Source organism: Lipophrys pholis, assembly GCF_963383615.2.
Source record: "Lipophrys pholis genome assembly, chromosome: 5".
In the NCBI taxonomy this organism is placed as follows: Eukaryota; Metazoa; Chordata; class Actinopteri; order Blenniiformes; family Blenniidae; genus Lipophrys; species Lipophrys pholis.
The window spans coordinates 31,667,889-31,694,676 of NC_137628.1; the positions used below are offsets into that span (position 1 = coordinate 31,667,889).

The 26,788-nt window shown below is 44.5% G+C and overlaps 2 protein-coding genes across 2 annotated transcripts; both read left to right on the top strand.

Moving 5' to 3' along the window:
• Positions 1–2,189: 2,189 nt before the first annotated feature.
• LOC308110444 (ladderlectin-like) lies at positions 2,190–5,587 on the top strand. Its single transcript, XM_080464724.1, has 8 exons — positions 2,190–2,447; positions 2,554–2,580; positions 2,672–2,716; positions 3,672–3,704; positions 3,885–3,976; positions 4,538–4,663; positions 4,749–4,848; positions 4,938–5,587. The coding sequence occupies exons 1-8, from the start codon at positions 2,399–2,401 to the stop codon at positions 5,006–5,008; spliced, it is 543 nt and encodes a 180-aa protein (XP_080320850.1). The 5' UTR covers positions 2,190–2,398; the 3' UTR covers positions 5,009–5,587.
• A 17,342-nt stretch (positions 5,588–22,929) lies between these two features.
• On the top strand, positions 22,930–25,662 carry LOC308110445 (ladderlectin-like). Its single transcript, XM_080464725.1, has 8 exons — positions 22,930–23,175; positions 23,282–23,308; positions 23,400–23,444; positions 24,191–24,223; positions 24,409–24,500; positions 25,065–25,190; positions 25,276–25,369; positions 25,456–25,662. Exons 1-8 carry the CDS (start codon positions 23,127–23,129, stop codon positions 25,524–25,526), a joined length of 537 nt encoding a protein of 178 aa, XP_080320851.1. The 5' UTR covers positions 22,930–23,126; the 3' UTR covers positions 25,527–25,662.
• The last annotated feature ends 1,126 nt before the right edge of the window (positions 25,663–26,788 follow it).

Consider the following 26,788-nt stretch of genomic DNA (forward strand, 5'->3'; position numbering starts at 1 on the left):
AACAGTTCAGAGCCTGATGGCCTCAGGCTTCCCCACAACAGTTCCAATGACACCCAGTAGACAAACCTCACACTCTCTCACACACACACACACACACACACACACACACACACACACACACACACACACACACACACACACACACACACACACACACACACACACACACACCCACACACTGATACACAGCTCCTTTGATACTGCTTTTCCATTACTTCTGCAGGGAGCAGATGACAAGAGGAAGAGAAGTAGGCAAAGAAAGAGGAGGAGAAAGGAGGAGGAGGAGGGAGCAGGAGGAGGAGAAGAGGAGGAGAAGGTGTGATGTCATTCTTTAACATGAAATGCTCATGGGAGAAGAGGAGCAGGAGGAGGAGGAAGAGGAGCAAGAGAGAGCAGGAGGAGGCGGAGGAGGAGGAGGAGCAGAAGGGTCCTGCGTATAAATATATTCACTGTTAAGTCTTGTACATGGTATTTGCTGATTTATTAGTTTTATATTTTATTGTTACTCCTTTGATATTTACCTCCTCTTCATCTCCCATCAAGGAAGTTATTAAATCCCCCATTTTTCTTTGTCTGATTGTCTGTTAACAAGATATCTCAAAAACTACTGAGCTGATCTTCATGAAAATTGGTCCACAAGTGCATTTTGATCAAAGGAAGAACACGTTAAATTGTGGTGGTGATCCACATCAAAAATAATTGTTACAAATTTTAATTTTGCTATATATTGTTACATGATCAGCCTGTCACTTTCAATGACAGGTGCATTGTGGGAAATGGAGTTGTAGCATGTTTTGGTTTTGGAAAGTGTTTGTTGTTGTTGTTTGTTTGCCGCCGGGGTGGGGGGGGGCTCTCGGCCCGGAGGCCCTGCTCCGGCCTTTTCTCGGCTTGGCGCTGGGGTCGGGGCCTGGGGCCCTGTGCCCTTTATCCTTCTCCCATGGGCTCCTCTTGCCTGGGGGGGATTCCCCTCAGCATTCTCCATCTGGTGCTTTGTGGGCGGGGGCGTGGCTCTCTGGGGTGGTTCGCTGGGGCCTCTCTGGGCCTGGGGGCGCTGCTGTCCGCCGGGGTAGCGATTTCCGGGCCCGATGGCCTCGGGCCCCGGGGTGTCGCTACGGGTCCCCCCACAACAGTTCCGGCCACACCCAGTGGACAAACCACACACACACACACACACACACACACACACACACACACACACACACACACACACACACACACACACTTCCACTCCTCACGAAAGGTGCTTCTGAAGTTGCTTGTTCTCTGTCATCATTTGCTCAAACTCTCAAAATCATGTTCCTCTCTTGTTGTTGCTTCTTTGTTAATTCATGGTCCTGCTTCATCTTACTGTCTAGATAGAGCTGCTCAGGCTGGTTTAATCTAATAACAGTTGTAAAGTATTTTGATCAGTGTGATAACTGCAAATAATATATGTAGCACTAACAAGGGTATTGTATGCTAACCCCTCCCCCCTCCCCCTCAACTTCTCTTCTCTTCTCTTCTCTTCTCTTCTCTTCTCTTCTCTTCTCTTCTCTTCTCTTCTCTTCTCTCTCTCTTTGTGCGTTCCCCCCCTGGTCGTGTACAGCAGCCATGCCAACTTCTAATAAAGGCAGCAACAGGAGGAGACTCCAGGTCTCTCCCTGTTCCAAGAGCAAAAACTGTTCTGACTCCGAAGGCTCTCAATCACATGATATTGTTGGCCCAAGCTGCCGAACAGGACGAGGGCAAAAAAAAAAGAAAAGAAATCTCTGATGGCTCGTGTTTAGTATTCTAGTCTGTGTGTAGCAATGCTCCCCAAACCATTCTTGATTTGACATTCAATAGCATAAACTATTAGCTCATTGACAAATCCAGGGTTATGTGGTAGGTTATATGATAGCTGAATTTTCTTTTAATATATTTTGTTTTCTGAGACACTTAACTGTACATCTCTCAAGAGGTCAGATACTTTGTGTTTTCTTTTCACTTAATGTGTCACCACAGTTATTGTTTCCCAGAACACACAGATGATATGCATACTATAACTGCCTATTAAGCTTATCAATTGTAATTAATCAGGGTGCAGCTAGTGCCAACGCTTCAACGTTGCTGGGAAACTTGATCTAACTTTTAGTTCTTCCTGCTGGCAGAGCTGAGTTATGGAAAAACACTGTGTAGCTCTTCACGTGCACATGAACCTCCCCTGCTGAGCTCCAGGTTGTGTATATAAAGAGCAGAAGCAGCTCCTGTCATCAGACCATCACTCAGCTGATACCTGAACAGCTCCTGGCCTTCACCTGACAGCTTCCACTGCTGCTGCACTGCTTCTCATTTAGTGGAGCTCCTGCGTCTCGTCTCTCTCTGTAGATTGATTGGTACTTTAAGGTTCCTGCACACAGATCATCAGCTGATCATCACTATGAAGACAGTCCTGCTCCTCTCTCTTCTGCTCTGTGCTGCATTCGCAGGTCAGATTATCAATGTGATCATGGCTCAGTCATTCAGGATGTCAGGAGAGACAGAAGAGGAAGTCATGTGCTGCTCCTACTCACTGTGTTGTGTTTCTCTCTGCAGCTCCAGCTGAGGACAAAGCTGCTTCAGGTCAGTACTGAAGCTGTTCGCTTGAATGTAATCAGTCAGACAGTCAGACCTGCTTCTGTCTGACATGGACTCTGCTTGTTTTTATCCACAGAAGCAGCAGTGATGGAACTGAAGGAAGACCTGGCTGCTGGCCCTGGTGAGTTTCCTTCATTGTGTTTGGCTTCTTCTGCTCCATGGTGGACCTCACCTGTCAGATCAATATATAATAAATCGTAGATTTAACCAGTGTAAGAACACTGCAGCAGACCTCTGGAGAAGTCCTATCCAGCAGACTACCAGCTGTAAGTGGAACAACATCAGACTGAAGACCAAGTGAGTGTGAGGAGTGTTTTTTAGATCTTCCAGGCTCCTTGTAGTGACCATGACTCACTGTCGTCTCCTCACAAGGTCACTGGTTTGATGAATGAGGAGAAGCAGTGAGTGTGTGGAGCTGAGGACTTTCTCAGTCAACTGTAACAGTGTGGAAGAGAAAAATATCATGTTGTCAGAGAGAAAGTGTGCAGCAGTGTGACAGTTATGGAGCAGTCAGGATCTTTCTTCTTGACAACCTGAATGTAATGAGAGATGTCTGAATTCCTCCATTATTACCTCTGACTGTTGGTGCATCTATGCAACTGGGAAACTGGAAAATAACAAGTTGGTAAAGGCTCATTTCCCAGTTGTGAGCTTTCACATGAGAAGTAAAAAGGACTGACAACTGAAATATGGAATGTTTGACAATCAACATGGCAGTTCATAAATAATAAATATTGCCGGTCAATGATCCTGGTGTACTCGGGGTGTTGTAGTGCTGTGGGCAGCTGCTTCCTGATGTCTTCAATTTGATCACTCTGACTGTTTGTCAGTGTCTCCAGTAAAAAGTCGAAGGTCTGATGAAGCTCTTAGTGTTACAGAGGTGGAGCTGCAGACGAAGAGCAAAGATAAAGTGTTGGTGCCAGACGTCCCCGTCCCTGTCTCCAGAAACAGCGTCACATCTGCAGCTATTCACATGTTGTGATATGTTCTAAACAAAGTGAACAATGTGCCCACGCCTTTGTCTCCTGTATGTACATGAACAAACCTGCTGATGGAGTTTCTCTGTGCTTGTGCAGGTCTTGTGTCTGAGGAAGGAGCGGATCCTGAATGTAAGAGCGACTTGATCATCACTTCTCCATGTGAACACATTAGTGACATCGTCAGTCCAACAAATACATACTGAGTCATGTGTAGTGTGGTACATCTCTGCTAACTGTTTTTCAATGGAGGCTGTGAAATGTGACATCAGAAAGTGTTTCACTCAGCAGACTCTTTCTGTCTTCCTGCAGCTCGTTTTAACTTCTGTCCCAGTGGCTGGTTCAACTACAACTCTCGCTGCTTCAAGTTCATCAACAAGGTCTTGAACTGGTACAATGCTGAGGTACTGCTGATGTTCACATCAGAGCTTTTCTTCACCAACATCTTATCCTGCTCTGTGGGAAGAAACTCTACTTGACTGCAGACCATGAGCATGCTGGGTGTTGATGGGTGGAGGCTGCTTGAAGGTGCCCTCTAGAGGCTCTATTGATTATTACAGGATCAGTGAAGACAGTTGAAGTCACCTCATAACACATAATTACTTGTGAGATGCTTGTAAGTGTACATGGTTTATTTCTGGTAACTTCCTCGCCAACTTCAAAATAAAAGATTGTAAACAACCAATTAGAAATCACATTTATGCTCCAACATTTGCTCTTTAATCTAAAACACCAATTAGATAATAGCAGCAGTTACAGAGCTATGGAGTGATGACAGTCTACTCTGAGGACCTGGCTGGAGGTGTTTGACTGTTTCTCCAGCTAATTGTATAAAGAGTGACTTCCTGATGCCACTGGATGGTGATGGTACATGATCATGGCTCTGTCACACTCAGTGACAAAACAGAAGCTTTGTATTCAGCTGCAGCTAAACACAATGACATGATGCTTCTTCTGTCCAACAGGAGCACTGCAACCGTCTTCGTGGTCACCTTGCTTCGGTCAATGGCCCTCAAGAGTATGAGGTCCTGCAGAAGATGACTCAGGAGGCCGGTCATGACCAGGCATGGCTGGGAGGCTTCAACCTGCAGGTCTGAACCCACAACCTGCTCCAACGGAGGTCACCAGCAGAAGATGGAGAGACTCTCTCTTACTTATGTGATCTTTGTCCCTCAGGGTCGGTGGATGTGGATGGACAGTCAGGGATTCTCCTTCACAAGACCACCTTCTTACTCCAGCAGCAGCGCTTGCATGTATTTGCTCAGCAGCAGCAGCAGTAAGTCACGGTTGGATCAGCTCTAGTTGACAATCAGACCTCAGTTCACAACAATGTGCTAATGCAGTTTTGTTTCTTTCACATTTTAGATGGTAGGAGGAGCACCAACTGTGGATCTCATTTGCGCTTCATCTGCTCCGTGAACCCGTTTGGCTGTTAGCATTGCTTCTGCTTCAGCTCATCAACTGTGCTGGTTGTGTTTCTGACTGACTGTTTGTTGTTATGTGTGCTTATGAGCCGTCTTTTATACATTAAAGATTTGTGAAAATGGGACAATGTGTGACGTTTCTTCAAGACTCTGATTGAAGAGTGTTTGTAAGTGTGTAGTAAAAGAAGAAACAGGTGTTATGAGTTATCAACGCATTAATTTGCATACCAGTGTCGTGGTAAAATTATATCTTGGCCTAATACTCATTATATTTGATCATCATAAACTTCCTACCTTCCAGGCTTTAAGCTATTAACTCTTGGTTCACTCATTTTTCCAGCTGGCTTTCAGCTAGCAAACATTCCCTCACTCCCTTCTCCAGCAAGGCCTTATCTGCCTGGGAACCAAGCTCAACGGTCTGCTATTGCTAAGACCCAACAGTTCAATTGTTCTGCTTCTAACCCCTCCTTATCCTACCCACTGGTTAAGACTCAGAGGCACAACTTGTGAAACGCACACTCGATCCTGCAGACAGCTGAATGCACTCTGCATGATCCTGTGCCTTGGGGACCCCAATAAACTTCTCCTGACAGAAAAACCTTGTTTTAACACTTTATTCCAAACAGCACCGACAACAACGACAAAATATCCACAACACCAGTATAATCAGCTTGTATCGCTTCTGCTCAGAACTGTTAATAACATGACCATATATGGAAGGATGCTCCCGGTGCCGGCACCTCAGCTTGCCACAGATATTGAGCTGACATCCTGCTTATCTGAAGAATGTACGATTGTAATATCTAAAACTTCCCTGGACAGAACAATAGGTATGTGTTCAGTTTCGGTAAAAACAACATGTGATATCCACACCATATGTGCAAGGAGGGGTGAAAGAAATGCTTATAAACCAATGTTTTTGTGTACTCGGGGCTCTTCTCCTCTGATGCCTGATCCTCCCAGACAGTCTGTTGTTTGAGCCCGAGATCTCGCTTTTATTCCATGTATTCTGCCTGAAGGAAATTATCAATACAACTTTGTGGTTAATTCCACTCTTGTTTCCTCATCAGTTCAAAGAACACAATATTAACTGTTTTTCCTTCAGTAGCTGCAGTAAGAATCATTCAGGTAAAAGGAAATAAAGCCGATAACACTGCCAAAGACAAAGGCTTTGTTTGAAAACAGTACAAATTCATATCATGTAAAAATCTCTCAGATCTAATTTCATCAACAATTTCTTGGTCTTGGTGAAACAATATGATACACAGAATTGGTATATATGCTCAGAACTCAGAGGGACTTTCAAGAGGACACTGAAGGGTATGATCATTGGTTATCGTGCCTTTGACTAATGTGGCTTCTCACTGTGTATGTGATGCCCCAGTCTGCTGTTGAAGAAATGGAGAGGAGGTTCAACAAGTACCTTTGTAGATGGTTGGGAATACCCTGGAGCTTTACATCCTTGGGGCTCCACCAACCCAGTCTCACGAGTTTGTGAAATGGTCACGTAATTAAATATATTTTTCTTGTTCTGTGACATGTTTTACCCCTTTTTTTCATTATACACAACAAATTTTAAACTAATACATTTCAATTTCACTTATCTTTTGTGTCTGGTTCACACTTTTATCCCCTATTAGACAGCGCATATGCTGTGATATTTAGGGACCGAGCCTACCGGCAAGGTCCCTATTGTGTTTCGAACGCAACCAAAAAATAATGGCTGGGCCCCCGCAGGGGGCCCAGCCAAGCCCAGGGCCAAGAGTAAGTGCCCCAGCATGAAAGGCCTCGCCCCCGCAGGGGGCGAGGCCTTCAGACCTGGCAATTTCATATTGTTCTTCTAATGTTTCTTCTTCTTCTTCTTTTATATTTTTCTTTTTCCTCATCGGGCACATATTTGACCCCCTAAACACGCTCAAAAACTCACCAAATTTTGCAGGCTCATAGAGAATTCTTGTCTTCAGAGGACCATGTAAAAAAAACAACCAAATTGCCTAAAGGGCTCTCTAGCGCCACCTAGAAGCACTAAAACGGCCACCGAGGCCCGTAGGAATGTCGTAGACAGATCAAACGAAAACCCATTTGTTCGTCTCATCGAGACCTACGATTCACGCGCTCTAACTTTGGACCTAAATCCAACAGGAAGTCCGCAATTTGCCTTTCAAAATACGATTTTCGCCCAAAAACCCTAAACGCAAACGCTATCTCCTCCTAGGGCGAAAGTCGCATCGGCTTGAAAACAGTATGATTTGAAAGAGGAGATTGTCCTCTTCAAAAATTTAGAACAGATTGTTATTTAATGCTACGGTTTCATTTTTATGAGCCCTCAAAGTTTCCTAGTAGAATCATGCCTCTTCCCTCCTCCTCCCTCCTCCCATCCAGATACATGGGAAAACCGAAATTTCACCTCCAAAACTGCTGTGACAGAACAGTCCGAACTACTATCAAATGTGGCCAAACCGTGCCTCGCAGAAACAAACCGAGCACATCAAAATCACCACAAGAACCTTACGAACACGATGATGTAAGAATTGTGGGGAAAATTCCATAAGAAAGGGCCTTTTTGACGAGAAAGAAACATGCTGTCTGATTTTTTTTCACCCACGATTTAACATTGAGTCTGATGGAGCAAAATCCCGCGTTTGCGTCAAACTAGGACTCCCACAGTCTAAAGTTTACGCGTGACTGATTCCAAACCCACACAGACTGAAAGAGGACAAAAATTCCTCTCAGGAAATGATCTTTTTATCCACATAGCTGCCCGACAAGTATCGATTCGGAGGAGTTGTTTCCAAAATATTTTCGGAAAATCATTCGCCTCTCACTCTGATCACATGCACTGATTAACTGCCGCACCTGGCCAGGCCAGTCTGTGTAATCTAACACCAAGGATGATGTCACAGCTTCCGGAATGTTCCCTCAGTCTAACCAAGGATTGCGCAATACCATGACAGTGCTTCACTATGAGCTGACCTGCTATCAATGGCTATATAATGGAGCTACCATTACTGTACTAATGTGTGCTTTGTGGAGGAGCTAACATGCTAGTGTGCACCGTGACATAATGCTAATGCTTTCTAATGCTTTCTAATGCTACTGCTAGGCTTGTTAGCTTAACTGGTTAGCATGTGAGATTAGACTAGATTTCGGGTCAAGAACACATGTGGGGTTAACCTGTGTGATTTTCAGGTCTATCACAGGTCTAAGCATGCTACTTAGCATGCTAACAACGTTTTGTTCGATTGAGCTAAAATTTGGTGTGTGGCCTAATGGGGGAGCTACGGTTACGCATCACTAGCTAATTAGCTGGTTCCCGCCAACTTTTGACCACGCCTTAGGGTTAGCATCCTAAAAAAGTTTGTCCGACTGACCTGAAATTTGGTGGGTGGCCTAATGGGGGCGCTACGGTTACGGATCACTAGCTAATTAGCTGGTTCCCGCCAACTTTTGACCACGCCTTACGGTTAGGATGCCAACAAAGTTTGTTCGATTGAGCTGAAATTTGCTGTGGGCCTTATGGCGGGACAAGGGTTCCAAAGAGGCCATAATAGGGGCAAGTCCGACGGGCCGGCGTCCGGCAAGGGTCGAGGTCCCGACCAACGCTGCTTGCAGCTTTAATTTTGTCTTGCTTTTCTTCCAACGATCAGGCATTAACTAATTTTATTGTCTGGCCCGTCCACTCCAATGACTATAAAGTTCCCAATAAATATGTGTGTTTGTTTTCAGGCAGAAGTGCTATGTATTGTGTTCTAGACATGTGATGAGATTTTAGTATTTTGCATGATATTAATTATTGTATTGCTGTGTTTTATCAGTGTGATTTTATGCATGTTATAATTGACTGTTTTATTGATTTTATTATTGTTATGCACTGTCCGCCTCGCAGTCATGATTAGTAAATAGATTACATCTGAGCTGCACGAGCCCCGTTTGTCATGAGACGGAACTGAGGCTCAAGTGCAGACAGCAAAACAGGAGACACAGAATTTGAATTACGGATTTATTTAACTAAAAGGGCGGGAACAAAAAACCCTACTAAGGCAAAAACTAAAACTAAGAAGAAAACAGAAAACGATCGGGAAACTCCTGACGGAAAAACTACTAGAAAACAAAGTACAAACGATCGCAGCCAAAGAGGACGGGCGGAGGAGTCTGGCACAGGAGTGGGGAGACTCAGCTGCAGAGTGGGAAGGTTAGAGGGGATCGTAGTTCCAGGCAGGCAGGAGGCAGACAGGAATCCAGTTACGCATAGGACCAGGCTGAAGTATTTTACGGCTTGGCGTCGGTTCATGTTCAACTGGTGTTTATATAGAGGTGCAGGTGGGGAGGCCACTCCCCGCCGCAGCTGGAAGCAGTTGAGTTTATTGGAGGTGAGGTCATGCCCATGAGGCAGGGAGGCCACCAGATGGTGCCAATGGACCAAATTAGGTTTGAGAAGTGGAGGGCATGACAACTTGATTTCCATTACAAAACAGAAGACTTTCCAACCCACTCATGGTCCTATAAATAATCATGAAGAAAATGTGACCCTTTTTCATTGGAATAATTCTGGGAAGATAAATATCTTCTAAGGCACCATTTGGACGACAGCATTTTCAAGTGAAAACAGGAAACTTTTGTGGCGTTTTGGGCGTCAATGTTTATCACTGGAAGTGGCGGGAAATGGGAGAAAAAAATCTTGTTCTGAAATGCTGCCGCTGCGAATGCACAACACAACCCTAATAAATAGTTGTTCTCTTCATGCTCAGTAGATGCACAATAACAACAATGTTTGCCTCCAGAGTGTCATGACTCCCAGTCCATCTTCTCCTGGGACTTGGTAGTTTTATAGTTGACGGTCACTGTAATAAAAATCCGACTCGTCTGTCCACGCGAATGTCAGTGTTCTCCAATTGTTATTATTTATGGCGCATTGTTCTCTCTGTGCATATGTGTGTGTGGTTTAATTACCAAAACAACAACTAACTAGTTGCCTGGATTCTTACTACCATTTCCTTGGAAATGGACATTTTCAAAATGTGCAAACACAAAACACAAGTTATTCATTTTTACAGTAAGTTCATAATGTTTCATGTTGAATGCTCAAGAACACAGAGTTCACTGAAGTGGACGTTTCTGCAGCCTCCCATTAGGTTAAGGGTCTCGCCTGACAGAACTGCAGGAACATGAATTTTTGGAGCGTACATCCAGGGTTGGGGAGTAATGGACTACATTTAACGGCGCTACGTAATTAGGATGCAAAAAAATGTAACTGTAATCCGTTACAGTACATAAAAAAAATGTGTATTCTCGTTACAGGTATATTAGATAAAAACTGGGATTATTTAGCGGGATTACAATGGAAAAACCACGCGTTGCCCTGGATACTGCCGGCAGCTGCTCTGGTCATGGCTGCTCCCGGGGAAAGAAACTCCGACATCATTTTGTTTTGACGTCGGAGAAGGCTCTTAACCTCTCTGGACAATACAAATGATGCCTCCCAGCCGTGAAAGTGTGTCAACGTTTAACCTGAAGAAACATCTCCAGGTAGGAAACAACCCGCTCACTTTTACTGACACACACCTGGACTCTGTCAACTAGTTTTATTAGCTCGCTAACCAGTCAGTAACCTGCCAATACCATTACTTGTGTGGATGGTAGTAAGCCATTCTCAATACGTTTCGAGGAACTCATGTTTTAGGTATTAATCGGGGCTAAACGTGCCATCACTTTTTTTTTTAAGTCTGCTCAGCAGATGAGCAGATTTCCAGTTTGCTTTCAAAGCTATGGGTTTACAGCTCATCTGAATATCACTGGGATGAGAGGACTGACCCACATTACATCGAGTTGAGTGACAAGTCTTTCCTCCAATGACATTAATCAATCTTTAATATGTTGATTTTAGCCTTTGTGGGGGAACTCTTTGCCAGTAAAGGCCAGTCTGTAAATGTAAATTTGGGTCAGTGGCACAATAATCTCCAGAAACTGAAACCGAAAGCCACGACAGTTATCTGATGGACACTTCAGACCTGAATGATTATTGTGAAACGCCATGATAAAACCTGATAAGTCTTGAATCCCAGAAGAAATGAAACATCACACATTCCTCCCGCTTCTTATCTTCACAACTTACAAGAAACCTTTGCAATCTACAGCAATATAACTTCATTTACTGCATACATTTTCATCACTTAAGTTATTGTGTCGCTTTTTTATTGAGCAGTAAAAAGTATGGAAGTCCCGATCACACTTTTTGGCCCCTGATACCGATCCGATTTTTCAGAAATGAGTATCACATTGCTATTGCAAAGATACTCAACAGTCTATTTTTGGAGCAACTAAGATGTCTGAAGCTAAAAGCACTATTGGCAGAAGCTTTGTTTAGATAGAAATTATTGTAAAACTCACTTATTGAATCAAAATTCTTCTCAGAATGACTTAAGAACTTATCTAAACTTTATTCAGTCATAACAACAACAAAAAAACCAATTACACTCTGCAGTCTTGTTTCTCTTATTTATGTTAACTTAAACAACTTCACCTGGATTTTGTGGCAAATAAAAAAAATGAAACCCAGTGAATCAGTTTGACTAACATATAAACTATAAAAAACTACAACATAAACAGTATTCAGTAAAAGCAATCAGAAGAACCCAATTCCCAATTGCCTTTAGGGGCGCTGTGACTCAGCAAACACAACAAAAACGCAGAAGAAGATAGACCACATAGAAATTTAGAAGTAGGTTTCTGCACATAAATTATTATATATAACTCTAGTTTTATAGGTCTATGGCCCCGCTCCACCTGCTTCTAGCTTCTGCAGATCGACTGGAGCTTGTCGTCCCTGATTGTTGTAGTTATTAGGTGACGTAGCGGACAGCGGTGGGGGGAGGAGGGGGGCGATTACGTCATCTTTTTTCAACGAATGATGGTCTTTGCTGAGCGTACCCCGCCGCATGTTTACTTTTTAGATGTCTTATCAAATTAGTTGTGTTAAACGAAGCTCTGGTGCTCCGCCTCTCGGGACTGTGGTGAAGCTCTGGTGCTCCGCCTCTCGGGACTGTGGTGAAGCTCTGGTGCTCTGCCTCTCGGGACTGTGACGAAGCAAATAGTACAACTGGCCGCTGGACTGGTTTGGTTATCAACCTTAAAATCCCTCCAGACTGCTGACATTTTATCCTCTCAATGGCTTTAGGCTGCTAACCTCAGTTTACGGCAGGTCGCAAACGGGGATCGCTTTACGGCAGCTGACGTGAAAAAGTTTTTGTTTTGTTTTTTTGTTTTTTTAGGTTGGCGGGGTGATCGGCTGGATTTGCCGATTCCCGATCACTTACAAATCACCAATATTGGCCCCGATCCGATATCTACCGATCGGATCGGGACATCCCCAGTAAAAAGCATATATTTATATCCAAGTAATTGCATTTTTGCTGATAATTGTTTTTATAATCATTTGATTTCCATTTGTTTTAAGATGTATAATAATTCTTTTGTTTGGTCATGTTTAGTTCGTTGTTGATCCATAATAAAACAAACAATGACTAAAATCTATGTTAAACAAAACAAAAAACAATGCTTTAAAAGAAGTAGGAAGAAGTAAATATTTACAAACCCCTACGTCACACGTGTCGAACTCCAGGCCTCGAGGGCCGCAGCCCTGCACGTTTTGCATGTCTCCCAGCTTCAACACAGCTGATTGCAATGAGCAGCTCGTTATCTGGCTTTGTGCTGAATGTGGTGATGAACCATCAGGACATTCAGGGGAGGGAGACATTGAAAACGTGCAGGGCTGCGGCCCACGAGGATCTGAGTTTGACACCCCTGCCCTACGTCCTTGTTACAATACACATATACTGTATATTGACGAAAAAACATCACCCTTTTACCTAATCCTTATCTCCACCCAGTGCCTATATAAAAAGTGCTTTTTTTTTTTTAAAGTTTACTGTCATTTTAGGTTATAAGTTATAACCTGAGTGCAGTGGTGTGCAGTCAGGGGCAGCAGGCTCGCCCTGTCAAAAATGATTTTTCTTTTTTTTTATATAATTAAAAAGTGATTCTGAAATCTGTGTGAAGTCGCTGCTTGTTCAGCATGCAACTTTATCTAGAAAACGAATGGTTCTATTTTGTGGCGCTCAAATCTCCTATGTCCTATAAACGCATCACAGCCACAGCTCTGCGACCAACATCTGTCACAGAGTCACGCGAGGGGAAACCCAGCTCACCACAGAAAAGTGGAACAACTGAATCTGTTCCAGTAAAGGACAAGATGTTTGAAAAGCAAGATCACATCAGGAAGAAAGAAAAGCAGATCGGGTGGATATCACTTAGTTAGTAGAGTGGATTGTCTTCCAGTTCCAGAGTTAAAGGTCCGATACCCGATTATGCCCGGTCATTATGTCCTTAGGCAAGACACACCACCAGTGGCTCCCAATATTTCTTCAAGCATCATGAGTTTCTTTTCTGTGTGGGTTAATGTAAGATGTCATGTAAAGAACATTGAGAATGCTCAAAATAACCTCCATGAGGAAAGTCCAATTACAAAGATAATTTCTTTCAAAAAGTCACCTATGAAGCAATACCTGTAAAAGATATTAAGAAGAGACAAGTTTCATTTTCACTGAAGGTGTAAGAAACCTACAGAATAAGAAACTTACTAGGTAAGAAACTGACTGAAACACACTGGGTAAGAAACGCACTGGGTAAGAAACTCACTGGATAAAAAAACTCACTGGGTAAGAAACTCACTGAAACTCACAGGGTAAGAAACTCACTGGGTAAGAAATTCAATGGAACTCACTGGGTAACAAACTCACTGAAAGTCACTGGGGAAGAAACTCACTCGGTAAGAAACTCACTGGGTAAGAAATTCAATGGATAAGAGAGTCACTGGGTAAGAAACTCACTGGGTAAGAAACTCACAGGGTATGAAACTCACTGGGTAAGAAACAATCAAGGTAGGCCCTCCCTTTGACCCTCCCAGAAATAGACTTCTCTGCTTTGGCACATGGCACCACGAGAGGAAGTATTTCCTCCTCTTCCCAAGATTGGCATGTGTGGACGGAGCCAGTCCAGCTCACACAGACACAGCAGATTCTGAATGTAGCTCCTATGATCCAATACTCAAATTGAGGAAAATCAAAGAAAAACTGGATTTGGAGCAATAAACTTGGAATACAATGTTTTTGGACCAACAAAACCATGTCAAGGTGTTGAAAAACTGGATAATATGACCCCTTTAAAGACAACTGTCATTTGTCGTTTGGTGTTAGTGTCATCAGCTAATTTGATGAGGGTGTTTGAGTCATGGATGGCGACACAGTCATGGATGTACAGCGTGTACAAGACTGGACTCAGAACACAGCCCTGGGGAACACCAGTATTGAGGACGATGGTGGAGGATGTTGAGGTGCCCATCCTGACCTGCTGGGGTCTGTTAGTCAGGAAGTCCTTGATCCACAGGCAGAGGGAGGTTCCAAGTTGCAGTGTCGGCAGCTTGTTGATCAGTCGGCTGGGGCTGATGGAGTTGAAAGCAGAGCTGAAATCCACAAACAGCATCCTGATGTAAGTTTTGGGGCTTTTAATGTGGCTGATGGCGTCTTCTGTGGATCTGTTGGACCTGTAGGCGAACTGATGTGGGTCAAAGCCAGGTGGGATATGGGCCTTGACGTGTTCTAACACTAGTCTCCATGCATTTCATGATCACCGGAGTTAGGGCCACAGGCCGGTAATCATTCAACCCTGTGATGGCAGAGGATTTGGGCACAGGGATTATGATGGCAGTTTTCAGGCAGGTGGGGACTGTGGCTTGCTGCAGCGAACGGTTAAAGATGTTAGTGGCTGGGGTGGACAATTAATGGCGTCTCTGGAGCCGCGAGCACTTGTGCTTCGTACACTGTCGTCCTCTTCTTCATTTTCAACATGACTGCCTGAAATATTATCCTCTAATAGTTCCATTTAGTGTTTGAGTTCACATTCCCCTGTTCGGACTGCAGTTCTCTTCAGGCAAAAAACGTTTGGTTTGGGCCACGAGAACACGCCCACACACTTTGAACCGGAGCTAACAAGAGATTAAACAAAACTAACCGCATAAATCAGAAGACGCAGACGCAGAAAGAAAAAGTTGGAAAATATCTGGCGGCCAGACGCGGAATAGTGAGAAAGAATTAGTGAAAAGGGCGCTTATTGATATCTGGTCTGAAGACTATATCAGCAGCCGTTGTAATTGTATGACATATTCCAGGTGGTTTGGTCCGGTCTCAAAAGTGAATGTGAACGCCACCTGAACCAAATGAAGGTGTGAAAATTCTCGGCCTCTCCCTCCCAAAGTGAACCGAGTCCCAGACTATCCCAACGTGAAAGTCCCCAAAGTAGCCTGTGAGATTAACTTTAATCTCTATAAGCAGCGATCTGTTCCTGTGGACTGCAACCCGAGGATGAACGAAGCCAGCAACTAATGGTTGGATGGATGGAATGTTGAATTTCCAAAAAGATTTTATGGAAATTTGTTTGAATGTTGTGCAACAGAATTAACAGCGGTCCATTACTCTGTCACACTAGATCCATGTAGAATTTATATACTTTATTATATTCTGTATTACGTGTTTGTATATGCATGAAAATCTGTATAGCTCTTCATTACTTGTTTTAGGCTTTCAGCCTTCTTCTTGCAGGTGTTGGGCTGAAGATTCCAGTGAACTCCTCCAGAAGTTTCTCTGACTGAGGAGAATCACCAGAGACAATGAACAGGCCATAAAACAGCAGGGGAGCAAGCCAGTTTTACAACCCCCCAGGTTGATAACCAATGGGGATGGCCGAATCCGACCCGAACACTACAGGGGTCCAAAACTCAAATTGGTGAGACTCACTTTCTACCAACACTCTCGGCATCTCAATCTGATCATCGAGGGAGAGACATGTCTCTCCTACCTCAGGATGGTATAGAGAGCATCAAGTGGGAACCAAAGGAAACAAGACACCAACCTGCTAGACGAGCAGAACCCAGCTTGGACTTCTTCATCTCTTTCCTCTATTTTTCCTGTTTTTGGGGGATTCTGGAGACCAGAGCCATCATCTCCTCTCCAAAATCATCCTCTCAGCTGTCCACTCCTGCAGCTGAAGCTAAGCCTCTGAATTCAGCGTCCTGAATTCAGACCCGGTAACAACCAGTTACCACCGCCTCCCAGAACAGACAGAACCACGGACGGTGCTTTTTCAGCCAGAACCGGAGGGTGAGAGCTTTTGTCTGGGCAGACAATAGTTAGAATGATGTTCTGTTGAAAATGCAATGTGTTTCAATGTGCCGCTCAGAAGGCCGCAGCATCTCATATGTTTGTGTACGTGCGTTCACGGGCACCAACCAAGTCCAGGACTCTGGTTTTCCAACTCAGAACCAGAGGTCCAAGTGAGCTCCAGGCCCACTGGGAGCTCTGTGTGGAGGAACCAGGGTTCAGAACCGAGCCTCGCAGAATTCTCTGTCTTTCTCTTGTCTTCCTCCTCTCTCATTCTCCCCCTTTCTCCACTAACCTGGATCTCCTCGCAGCCCTGCTCTCCTCTTATCTGATCAAGATAAGCTCACACACAACTGCATGTTATCTGCTGCAGAGCAGATCTGCCTTGATCACAAGAGTTCTAACTGCAGGTCCCGACCTCCACTTAGGACTCCGGTGCTCAGAACCAGGCCAACGGAACCGCCCGTCCGTTGCTCTTTGTACATAGTGTTTGCTGTTTAATAGATTAGATCTCTGTGTTAGATGTCGTTTGCTATTTGAATGTGTTTATTTATGAGATGATTTCCGAATTATTTATGAATTAATACATTTTTATTAATTAATTAATTAATTATTAATTCTTGGTGATTATTGTTTATTTATTGTTGACAATTCACTGGTTTGTAACAGTCTGTGCTCGGATCTCACACCTTCCATTCTATTTAAGATTGTTATATTTTATGCAGAAATATTAACTAACTTATATAAACTTTTTACAAACGAGACTGATATTTTGGTATTAGCTATTTCCAGTTTATCTGGTGTTGCCCCGATTTATTATTAATACATAAATAACAAATTTATGCAAATTAATTATTTTTTATTAATAATTTTTTTTGATAATTTATTCATTTTTTTCCCTTTTTAAGTAATTACTCAATTACTTTGGGAGTTGTTAACAAGTAAATGACCGTTTACTTCCATTAATAATTTCAATTTTTCATAAATTACTTCCAGTGATTTATTACTTTCGGTAATCTATTACTTACAATCATTTAATGCTAATAACCAACCATAAATTACAACATAATGGTGCCGCCCGTGTGAGGGTGTTTTAAAACCAGTATTGTCACAATATCTGCATAATTTATCCAGAATTGTCTCTTTAGTTGTACAACCGATAACTTTGTTTCTGGCAGAACTTAGTTTTCGAAGAACACGTTACAGCACTGCTAAGCAAAGTCACTTGTGTTTGTGAAGTGGTTAGAGCCTTTTTCTTGCATTTTCATGCTTTTCTTGTTTCTGGCATAGAGAAAAGTACACTAACACAGCTATTGCTCATCCAAGGTGCTAAAACACCCTGTTAACTTGAGAGGTTACAGTTAGAGCAATTAGCATTGACTATAGGTGTGTAAGTCACAGGTTCAGCTCAGCTGTGCATCAGCAGCCACCTATAGAGTTGTAAGCCACAGGTGTAACCATCACCTGTGCATTAACAACATTTTGGCACTTTTCAAAACACAGCTTTCGCGTGACTCCTACCATGAGTAGTCAGAGACACTGCGTGCTCGGAGCAGAGACTCCTCGGGAGCCACATGACCCAGCCCTGCAGACTGTGGTCGCTGGTCTCCTATGCCTCTCCACAGAGGAGAGAAGAAACCTCAACAGCTACAGCTCAGAGACCTGTGAAGCAAAGATCAGGCAGCTGTTAAGCTATGTGAGGAACCCGGTTGGTCAGGTAGAGCTCACCATTCCGGATGTGTTAGGCCTCATTGCACTGCTCTACCACTGAACCGACACCCAGTCCGTCCAGCTTTTCACCTTGAGGACCACAGGGTCCCGGTGTGCTATGACACACATCCATCGGTGCTCAGCCGCACCACAATGCGCTCTCACAGCTCTTTCATTCCTTTTCAGGAGAGAGTAAAGAGTTATTTTCCAGCACCTCCCAGCGCTATTTGCTTTGGTCCTCCACTCACTGGAGACCCTCATGGTCATCGCGGCCCTCACTCTCTCCGCCGGAGAGAACCAGGGGGGTCCAGCTCAGATGACTCGGACCAGTCCGCTCCCCCAAGGGAACGCGGTCTTCGGACCCGCCAACTTGAGTCCCTTGCAGAGGACATAGAGCAGTTCAACCCAAACAACCCAGAGGGTAGTATAGAGGACTACCTCCGGGAGGTTGAACGCTGCCTCCTCGACCTGCCTCATCCTTCGTCACGGGAGAAGCTGAAGCTTCTCTGGAAGACGACATCCAGGAGCGTCCATGTTTTCATGGAATCCCTCCCACCTGCCATCAGAGACCATTACTCAGCCCTCTGTCATGCACTGAGGGAAGAGTATTCTCTGTACAATGATCCTGCCTCTGCAACTTTTAGTGCACTTGCAATCACACAGAAGGGGGCGGAGCCTCCCAGAGAGTATTACAGGCGCCTAAGGACCGCCTACTTCCAAGGCCGCAATGCACCGGGGTTGGACGAAGACCAGACTTTCAAGTCCCTCTTCGTTAACAACCTCCACAACAGTGTGCGGTTCGATGTCGCCCATCCTTCTCCACACAACGATGAGCAACACTGCCGCTCACGGCAATCTCATCTATGTGGACGACTTCCTCATGCGTCACTGCACCTTTGAGGAACGTTTAGCCAGAACACGACACGTCCTTTATCAACTCCTGGTAGCTGGAACCAGACTTGCTCTCAGCAGAGTTCAGGGTTGCCGCACCAGAGTTGAACACATCGGGCTCATAGGTGGCGCTGATGGGATTGAACACCGAGCAAGGAAAGTTCACGCCATTAAAAACCTCAGAGTCCCGACTAACGTGTCAGGACTTAGGAGCCTCCATGTGGTCTGCAGCCACTCCTCACAGTCCACCAGGAACTGTGCAGTGAGTGCTGGACCCTCCAGAGAACTCCTTAGCGAACACAAGCCCTTGGAGTGGGAAACTCCTGCAGAAACATCTTTATGCTTCACAAAAGAGAAACTCTGCTCAGCATCCTGTCTGGCCCACCGAGACCAGGACACAGAGTTCCTCCTCCAGACAGACTCTCCCACTCATAGTCTCAGTGCTGCCCCAGCGCAGTCACATGACACAGACAAAGTTTTGGCTTACGCCTGCAGACCGCTTAACAGCGTGGAGAGACAGATCTCCCACTGCGAGAAAGCCTTCACCACGACTCAGACCGTTCCATCCAGTCATCATGATCATGATGAAAATGTCTGTCAGGGCCCGCTTCACATTCATGTCGACGACTTCCAGCTCCACCTTGACACAGCCACCACGGCTGCTGTCCTCCGTCTGAACCAAGCGTTCAGCTACTGGAGCCTCCCAACTTCCGTCGACTCAGACAGAAGCACTCATGTCACACCCAGTGTCATGGCTGCTCTGTACGACATCTTGGTAATGGAGACCAACCTCCATTTACCAAACCACTCCCAGTCATCTTCTCAGGTTGACCAAGTGAACCACAGCACCACCCACATACTCAGGTATGGCAACAGCAGTGGTACAGATGAAGAGGTGAACCTCCAGCCAGGAGCTGGTAACCATTCGGTCCACCGTGCACCACTCCACAGGTTTCACTCCCATCAAAAGAATGACTGGTAGAGAGACGACCTTTCACTGCACCTTCTGGACCAACCAGAAGAGGGCAGTGTTGTCACGGCCTGCACAGCAGAGCCACTCAATCCATTTACTCCCTCGGAGTAAGGTTAACTCCTCCCCTAGCGAGGGGGGAGAACCTCCACCCCAGGAGCAGAGGAGATTTTTTATCAGTAGGGTTTAGTGACAGCATGCTCAGATCCTATCAGGTGCATGTACTAACCCTGCCACCATCAGAAATCTAACTCCACCTCCTTAGACAACCTGAGCAGTTACAAAGCTTGAGTTTAACCGTTCAGGGAAATATAGTCACTGTAAACTCATATCCAGCTCTATTAACACTACTTAGCATGGCTTAGCCTCTGTCGAGTATTGTTTAGGAGAAATAACCCCTGTGTGTAGTCAGAGATCTCACAGGAGATCGTAGGGAGATGAGCTCCTCCGTTAGCAGCTTCAGTACAGGTAGAACCACATTACTTAGCTCCACTAATCCAGGTTCAGCAATTTCTCAAGACTAACACCACCACGGTTATAAACCTTCACAGATAAATCTGACATAGTCTCTGCAGTGCTATTTTTACCTCTGTGGACCCACAGAGCCAAGAGTTGGGATTTATTAAGTGTCGCGGGTGATTTCAGTTGAGGACCCCTGTCCCTTTGGTTGCCATGCCGCATGGTAAGCCCCAGCCCTGGCCTAATCCCCCTTTCCTCGCCCATCTGGTTTTTGCACGTGGTTAACTGGTGTGTAGATCTTTTGGTTTTTGTATTTATTGTGAAATAAACATTTGTTTTAATTGGGACCGTCTCGCCCCCACAGTATCATTGAACCTGTGTGACTCTAATATTATAAACTGTAGTTAGTATTTCCTGGGGTGCAATTCCCCAGGTGGCGTTGCCGGAAGTGCAAGTACAACAATATATCTATCTCGCCACACTAAGTTATGGAATGCACACGGAAGTGAGCTCAGAGTGTAGTATGGATGCAATTGTGGAGCACCCGCATTCCACGCATAGTCTGCAGACACAAAATACAGAAAGTATGGCATATGTATGGAGAGCCGTCCAGTCGTCATTTGGATGATCAATTTTGGAAATAGAAGGCCGAAAACATAGCACCCAGCTTGCTCAAAGCCTCTAAAATATGTGTATGGTCAAACCTGTACAGGGGACCCGGTAAGGGTGGACAAATCGCGATGTATGGAGAGGTTTTAACTGTTAACGCATCTTAAAGAGCGGACAGCCTCACGTGCAGCACGGTGCTGCACTGTGAACTTCACTTTAATCAAACATAAGGCCCGTGGGCCAAAACTGGACGCTAACGGTTCCAATCCGGCCTCAAAAACCACCAAGCAAAGTGTTTGAATAGGATTCATAGGAGTTTTTTAATTTTTTTCGGACCCGGTAACAACCAGTTACTGCAGCCTCACAGAATTGCACAGCACCACCGGACAGTAAGAGCTTTTGTCTGGGCAGAAGTTGTTAGATTAGCGTGAAGCTAACATGCAATGTGTTTCAATGTGCCGCTGATAAAGCCACAGCGACCCATTTGTGTGTGTGTGTGTGTGTGTGTGTGTGTGTGCTTTAGCCTTTATATATATCCATTGCAGATAGAGTCGGCCTGTATATACTGTAAGGAGGAATGTGATTATTTATACAGTTTGAACATGTAACCACCAAAGCTTTTGCAAAGTTTTGCAACCACTGCCATGGACAACAAAATCTTTATTTTTTTAAATAATATAGTTACCTTGGTTTGTTAACAGCATTTTCATGTTTTGAAAGTGTTTCATTGAAAGGCTGTCATGATAAGGACATAGTATTTTTTGGTTTTCTGTTGATGAGTGCAAAATGTCAATATTTTCTATATTAAAAGTATTGTTATCAGAAATATAGGTTTTATTGTTTTTTTATAACCAATTTCCAGCCAGTGAATGGTGAAATTACTGCGTGCAAAGCAATAGAGTTGCAAAGGTCTGCGAAAAAATGCCACACAAAACAAGTGGTACTAAAAATATTTTGAAAAGGTTGGCAGGTCTGAAGTTTTGTTTGGTCACGTTTCTGAACTCCCTTTTCATTGAGATTTATCAGATAAGCAGTATTCCGGAAAACAAATATAAGGCTACCGGTAAATCTTATCAGCACTTGAGCTCTTAACGTGATTCATATTGATAACACATGGAATGTGTGTGTTCAAAGTGCATTCGAGCAGATTTCCAGTTTGTTTTCAAAGCTATGGGTTTACAGCTCATCTGAATATCACTGGGATGAGAGTACTGACCCACATTACATCTAGTTGAATAGTTGAAAAGTCTTTCCTCCATGACATTAGTTGAAAAGTCCATTCACCATTAATTGTGGGAACTACATTTTGACTTTTACATGTCACTTTTGGTGCAGTTTGAGAGCTCTGCAGTACTTAATATAATTACTCACATTTATATAATGTGATTAGTATTAGGTACCAATTTTTGTGCTTTGCACACTTTCCTGCTACTGAGGTGTGATGAATATAAAGAATTCATGGATGCAGAAACTAAAATGGCAGTATTTGTCACAGAAAACCACCTGCTAGTATCGATGCAATGTCATTCTTTCATCCTTAAAGAACCGTGGAGACTCACAATGTTCCTCCTGCTGGAGATTTTTCACCCATTCAGCTGTAAGATTCACAGGAATAAATGTCACTGGTTTCTTGTTTAGTATTCTAGTCTGTGTGTAGCAATGCTGTAAGGGGTTTCCCCAAACCATTCTTGATTTGACATTCAATAGCACAAACTATTAGCTCATTGACAAATCCAGGGTTATGTGGTAGGTTATATGATAGCTGAATTTTCTTTTAATATATTTTGTTTTCTGAGACACTTAACCGTACATCTCTCAAGAGGTCAGATACTTTGTGTTTTCTTTTCACTTAATGTGTCACCACAGTTATTGTTTCCCAGAACACACAGATGATATGCATACTATAACTGCCTATGAAGCTAATCAATTGTAATTAATCAGGGTGCAGTTAGTGCCAACGCTTCAACGTTGCTGGGAAACTTGATCTAATTTCTAGTTCTTCCTGCTGGCAGAGCTGAGTTATGGAAAAACACTGTGTAGCTCTTCACGTGCACATGAACCTCCCCTGCTGAGCTCCAGGTTGTGTATATAAAGTGCAGAAGCAGCTCCTGTCATCAGACCATCACTCAGCTGATACCTGAACAGCTCCTGGCCTTCACCTGACAGCTTCCACTGCTGCTGCACTGCTTCTCATTCAGTGGAGCTCCTGCGTCTCGTCTCTCTCTGTAGATTGATTGGTACTTTGAGTTTCCTGCAGACAGATCATCAGCTGATCGTCACTATGAAGACAGTCCTGCTCCTCTCTCTTCTGCTCTGTGCTGCATCCGCAGGTCAGATCATCAATGTGATCATGGCTCAGTCATTCAGGACGTCAGGAGAGACAGAAGAGGAAGTCATGTGCTGCTCCTACTCACTGTGTTGTGTTTCTCTCTGCAGCTCCAGCTGAGGACAAAGCCGCTTCAGGTCAGTACTGAAGCTGTTCGATTGAATGTAATCAGTCAGACAGTCAGACCTGCTTCTGTCTGACATGGACTCTGCTTGTTTTTATCCACAGAAGCAGCAGTGATGGAACTGAAGGAAGACCTGGCTGCTGGCCCTGGTGAGTTTCCTTCATTGTGTTTGGCTTCTTCTGCTCCATGGTGGACCTCACCTGTCAGATCAATATATAATAAATCGTAGATTTAACCAGTGTAAGAACACTGCAGCAGACCTCTGGAGAAGTCCGATCTAGCAGACTACCAGCTGTAACTGGAACAACATCAGACTGAAGACCAAGTGAGTGTGAGGAGTGTTTTTTAGATCTTCCAGGCTCCTTGTAGTGACCATGACTCACTGTCGTCTCCTCACAAGGTCACTGATTTGATGAATGAGGAGAAGCAGTGAGTGTGTGGAGCTGAGGACTTTCTCAGTCAACTGTAACAGTGTGGAAGAGAAAAATATCATGTTGTCAGAGAGAAAGTGTGCAGCAGTGTGACAGTTGCAACATGGTAACTTATAAATAAAATGCCTGTTTATGATCCTGGTGTACTCGGGGTGTTGTAGTGCTGTGGGCAGCTGCTTCCTGATGTCTTCAATTTGATCACTCTGACTGTTTGTCAGTGTCTCCAGTAAAAAGTCGAAGGTCTGATGAAGCTCTTAGTGTTACAGAGGTGGAGCTGCAGGCGAAGAGCAAAGATAAAGTGTTGGTGCCAGACGTCCCCGTCCCTGTCTCCAGAAACAGCGTCACATCTGCAGCTATTCATATGTTGTGATATGTTCTAAACAAAGTGAACAATGTGCCCACGCCTTTGTCTCCTGTATGTACATGAACAAACCTGCTGATGGAGTTTCTCTGTGCTTGTGCAGGTCTCGTGTCAGAGGAAGGAGCGGATCCTGAATGTAAGAGCGACTTGATCATCACTTCTCCATGTGAACACATTAGTGACATCGTCAGTCCAACAAATACATACTGAGTCATGTGTAGTGTGGTGTGGTACATCTCTGCTAACTGTTTTTCAATGGAGGCTGTGAAATGTGACATCAGAAAGTGTTTCACTCAGCAGACTCTTTCTGTCTTCCTGCAGCTCGTTTTAACTTCTGTCCCAGTGGCTGGTTCAACTACAACTCTCGCTGCTTCAAGTTCATCAACAAGGTCTTGAACTGGTACAATGCTGAGGTACTGCTGATGTTCACATCAGAGCTTTTCTTCACCAACATCTTATCCTGTTCTGTGGGAAGAAACTCTACTTGACTGCAGACCATGAGCATGCTGGGTGTTGATGGGTGGAGGCTGTTTGAAGGTGCCCTCTAGAGGCTCTATTGATTATTACAGGATCAGTGAAGACAGTTGAAGTCACCTCATAACACATAATTACTTGTGAGATGCTTGTAAGTGTACATGGTTCATTTCTGCGTAACTTCCTCCCCAACTTCAAAATAAAAGATTGTAAACAACCAATTAGAAATCACATTTATGCTCCAACATTTGCTCTTTAATCTAAAACACCAATTAGATAATAGCAGCAGTTACAGAGCTATGGAGTGATGACAGTCTACTCTGAGGACCTGGTTGGAGGTGTTTGACTGTTTCTCCAGCTAATTGTATAAAGAGTGACTTCCTGATGCCACTGGATGGTGATGGTACATGATCATGGCTCTGTCACATTCAGTTCATGAAAACAGAAGCTTTGTATTCAGCTGCAGCGAAACACAATGACATGATGCTTCTTCTGTCCAACAGGAGACCTGCATCCGTCTGGGTGGTCACCTGGCCACGGCCAACGGCCCTCAAGAGTATCAGGTCCTGCAGCAGTTGACTCAGGGGGCCGGTCAGAGCCAGGCATGGCTGGGAGGCTTCAACCTGCAGGTCTGAACCCACAACCTGCTCCAACGGAGGTCACCAGCAGAAGCTGGAGAGACTCTCTCTTACTGAAGTGATCTTTGTCCCTCAGGGTCAGTGGATGTGGATCGATCGTCAGGGATTCTCCTTCACAAGTCCACCCTCTTACTCCAGCAGCAGCGCCTGCCTGAATTTGCTCAGCAGCAGTAAGTCATTGTTGGATCAGCTCTGGTTGACAAAGATGACATTCACAACAATGTGCTAATGCAGTTTTGTTTGTTTCACATTTTAGCTAATTGGAGGAGCACCAACTGTTTCGTTCAAATGCGCTTCATCTGCTCCATCAACCCGTTTGGCTGTTAGCATGCATGCTAAACTCCTGCGAAGTATTCCTTCTGCTTCAGCTCATCATCTGGGCTGGTTGTGTTTCTGACTGACTGTTTGTTGTTATGTGTGCTTATGAGTCGTCTTTTATACAATAAAGATTTGTGAAAATGGGACAATGTGTGACGTTTCTTTAAGACTCTGATTGAAGAGTGTTTGTAAGTGTGTAGCTGCAGTCAGAATCATTCAGCTAAAAGGGAATGAAGCAGATAACAGTGTCAAAGACAAAGGCTTTGTTTGAAAACAGTACAAATTCATATCATGTAAAAATCTCTTACATCTAATTTCATCAACAATTTCTTGATTATGGTGAAACAATATGATGCACAAAATTGGTATATATGCTCAGAACTCAGAGGGACTTTCAAGAGGACACTGAATGGGATGATCATTGGTTATCGTTCCTGTGACTCATGTGGCTTCTCACTGTGTAAGTGATGCCCCAGTCTGCTGTTGAAGAAATGGAGAGGAGGTTCAACAAGTTCCTTTGTAGATGGTTGGGAATACCCTGGAGCTTTACATCCTTTACATAAGATCAGGCGAGCTCCAGCTTCAGCTTCCGCTGCCATCAGTGGTGAAGGAGTTCAAAGTCGCCAAGTGCAGACTGTCCCTGACATATAGGGAATATCAAGACCAGCTCACCAGGGAGGCGGGACCAGATCTGGTCACAAGTGGGGTGCCAACATTGCAACCATCCAGGCAGAATGTTCTCTCAGGAACAAGGCTATCATGGGAAACCCTTGCAGTGGAACACAGGGTCTAGAATCAGCAGTGGAGAAAGTCCACCGCTAAGCAGAAGAGAACCTTGATCCAAGAGGAAGTCTGAAACCTTGAAGAAGAAAGGAGAAGATCAAAATCCAGCGAGCTCGCAACTCAAGGAGGCTGGGCGAGGAGGAACCTCCCCAAGAGATCTTTGACATGGAGCAAAGTGTGGCAGCTGGAGCCCTTCTGGATATCCTTTCTGCTCCGAGCAATGTTTGATGCCTGACCAACCCTAGTCAATTTGCACAGGTAGGGGATGAGGGAGGACCTGCTATGCAAGTTGTGCAAGGATAAAGGAACAACGGCGCACATTATGTCAGTGTGCAAGACTGCTTTGACACAGAGGAGATACAGGTCCTGCCCCTGCCCCTGCACCTGCCCCTGCCCCTGCACCTGAACCTTACTACTACTGCCCACTCCCTGCTCCTGCTCCTTACTGCTTCTGCCCACTCCCTGCTCCTGCGCGTTACTACTACAGC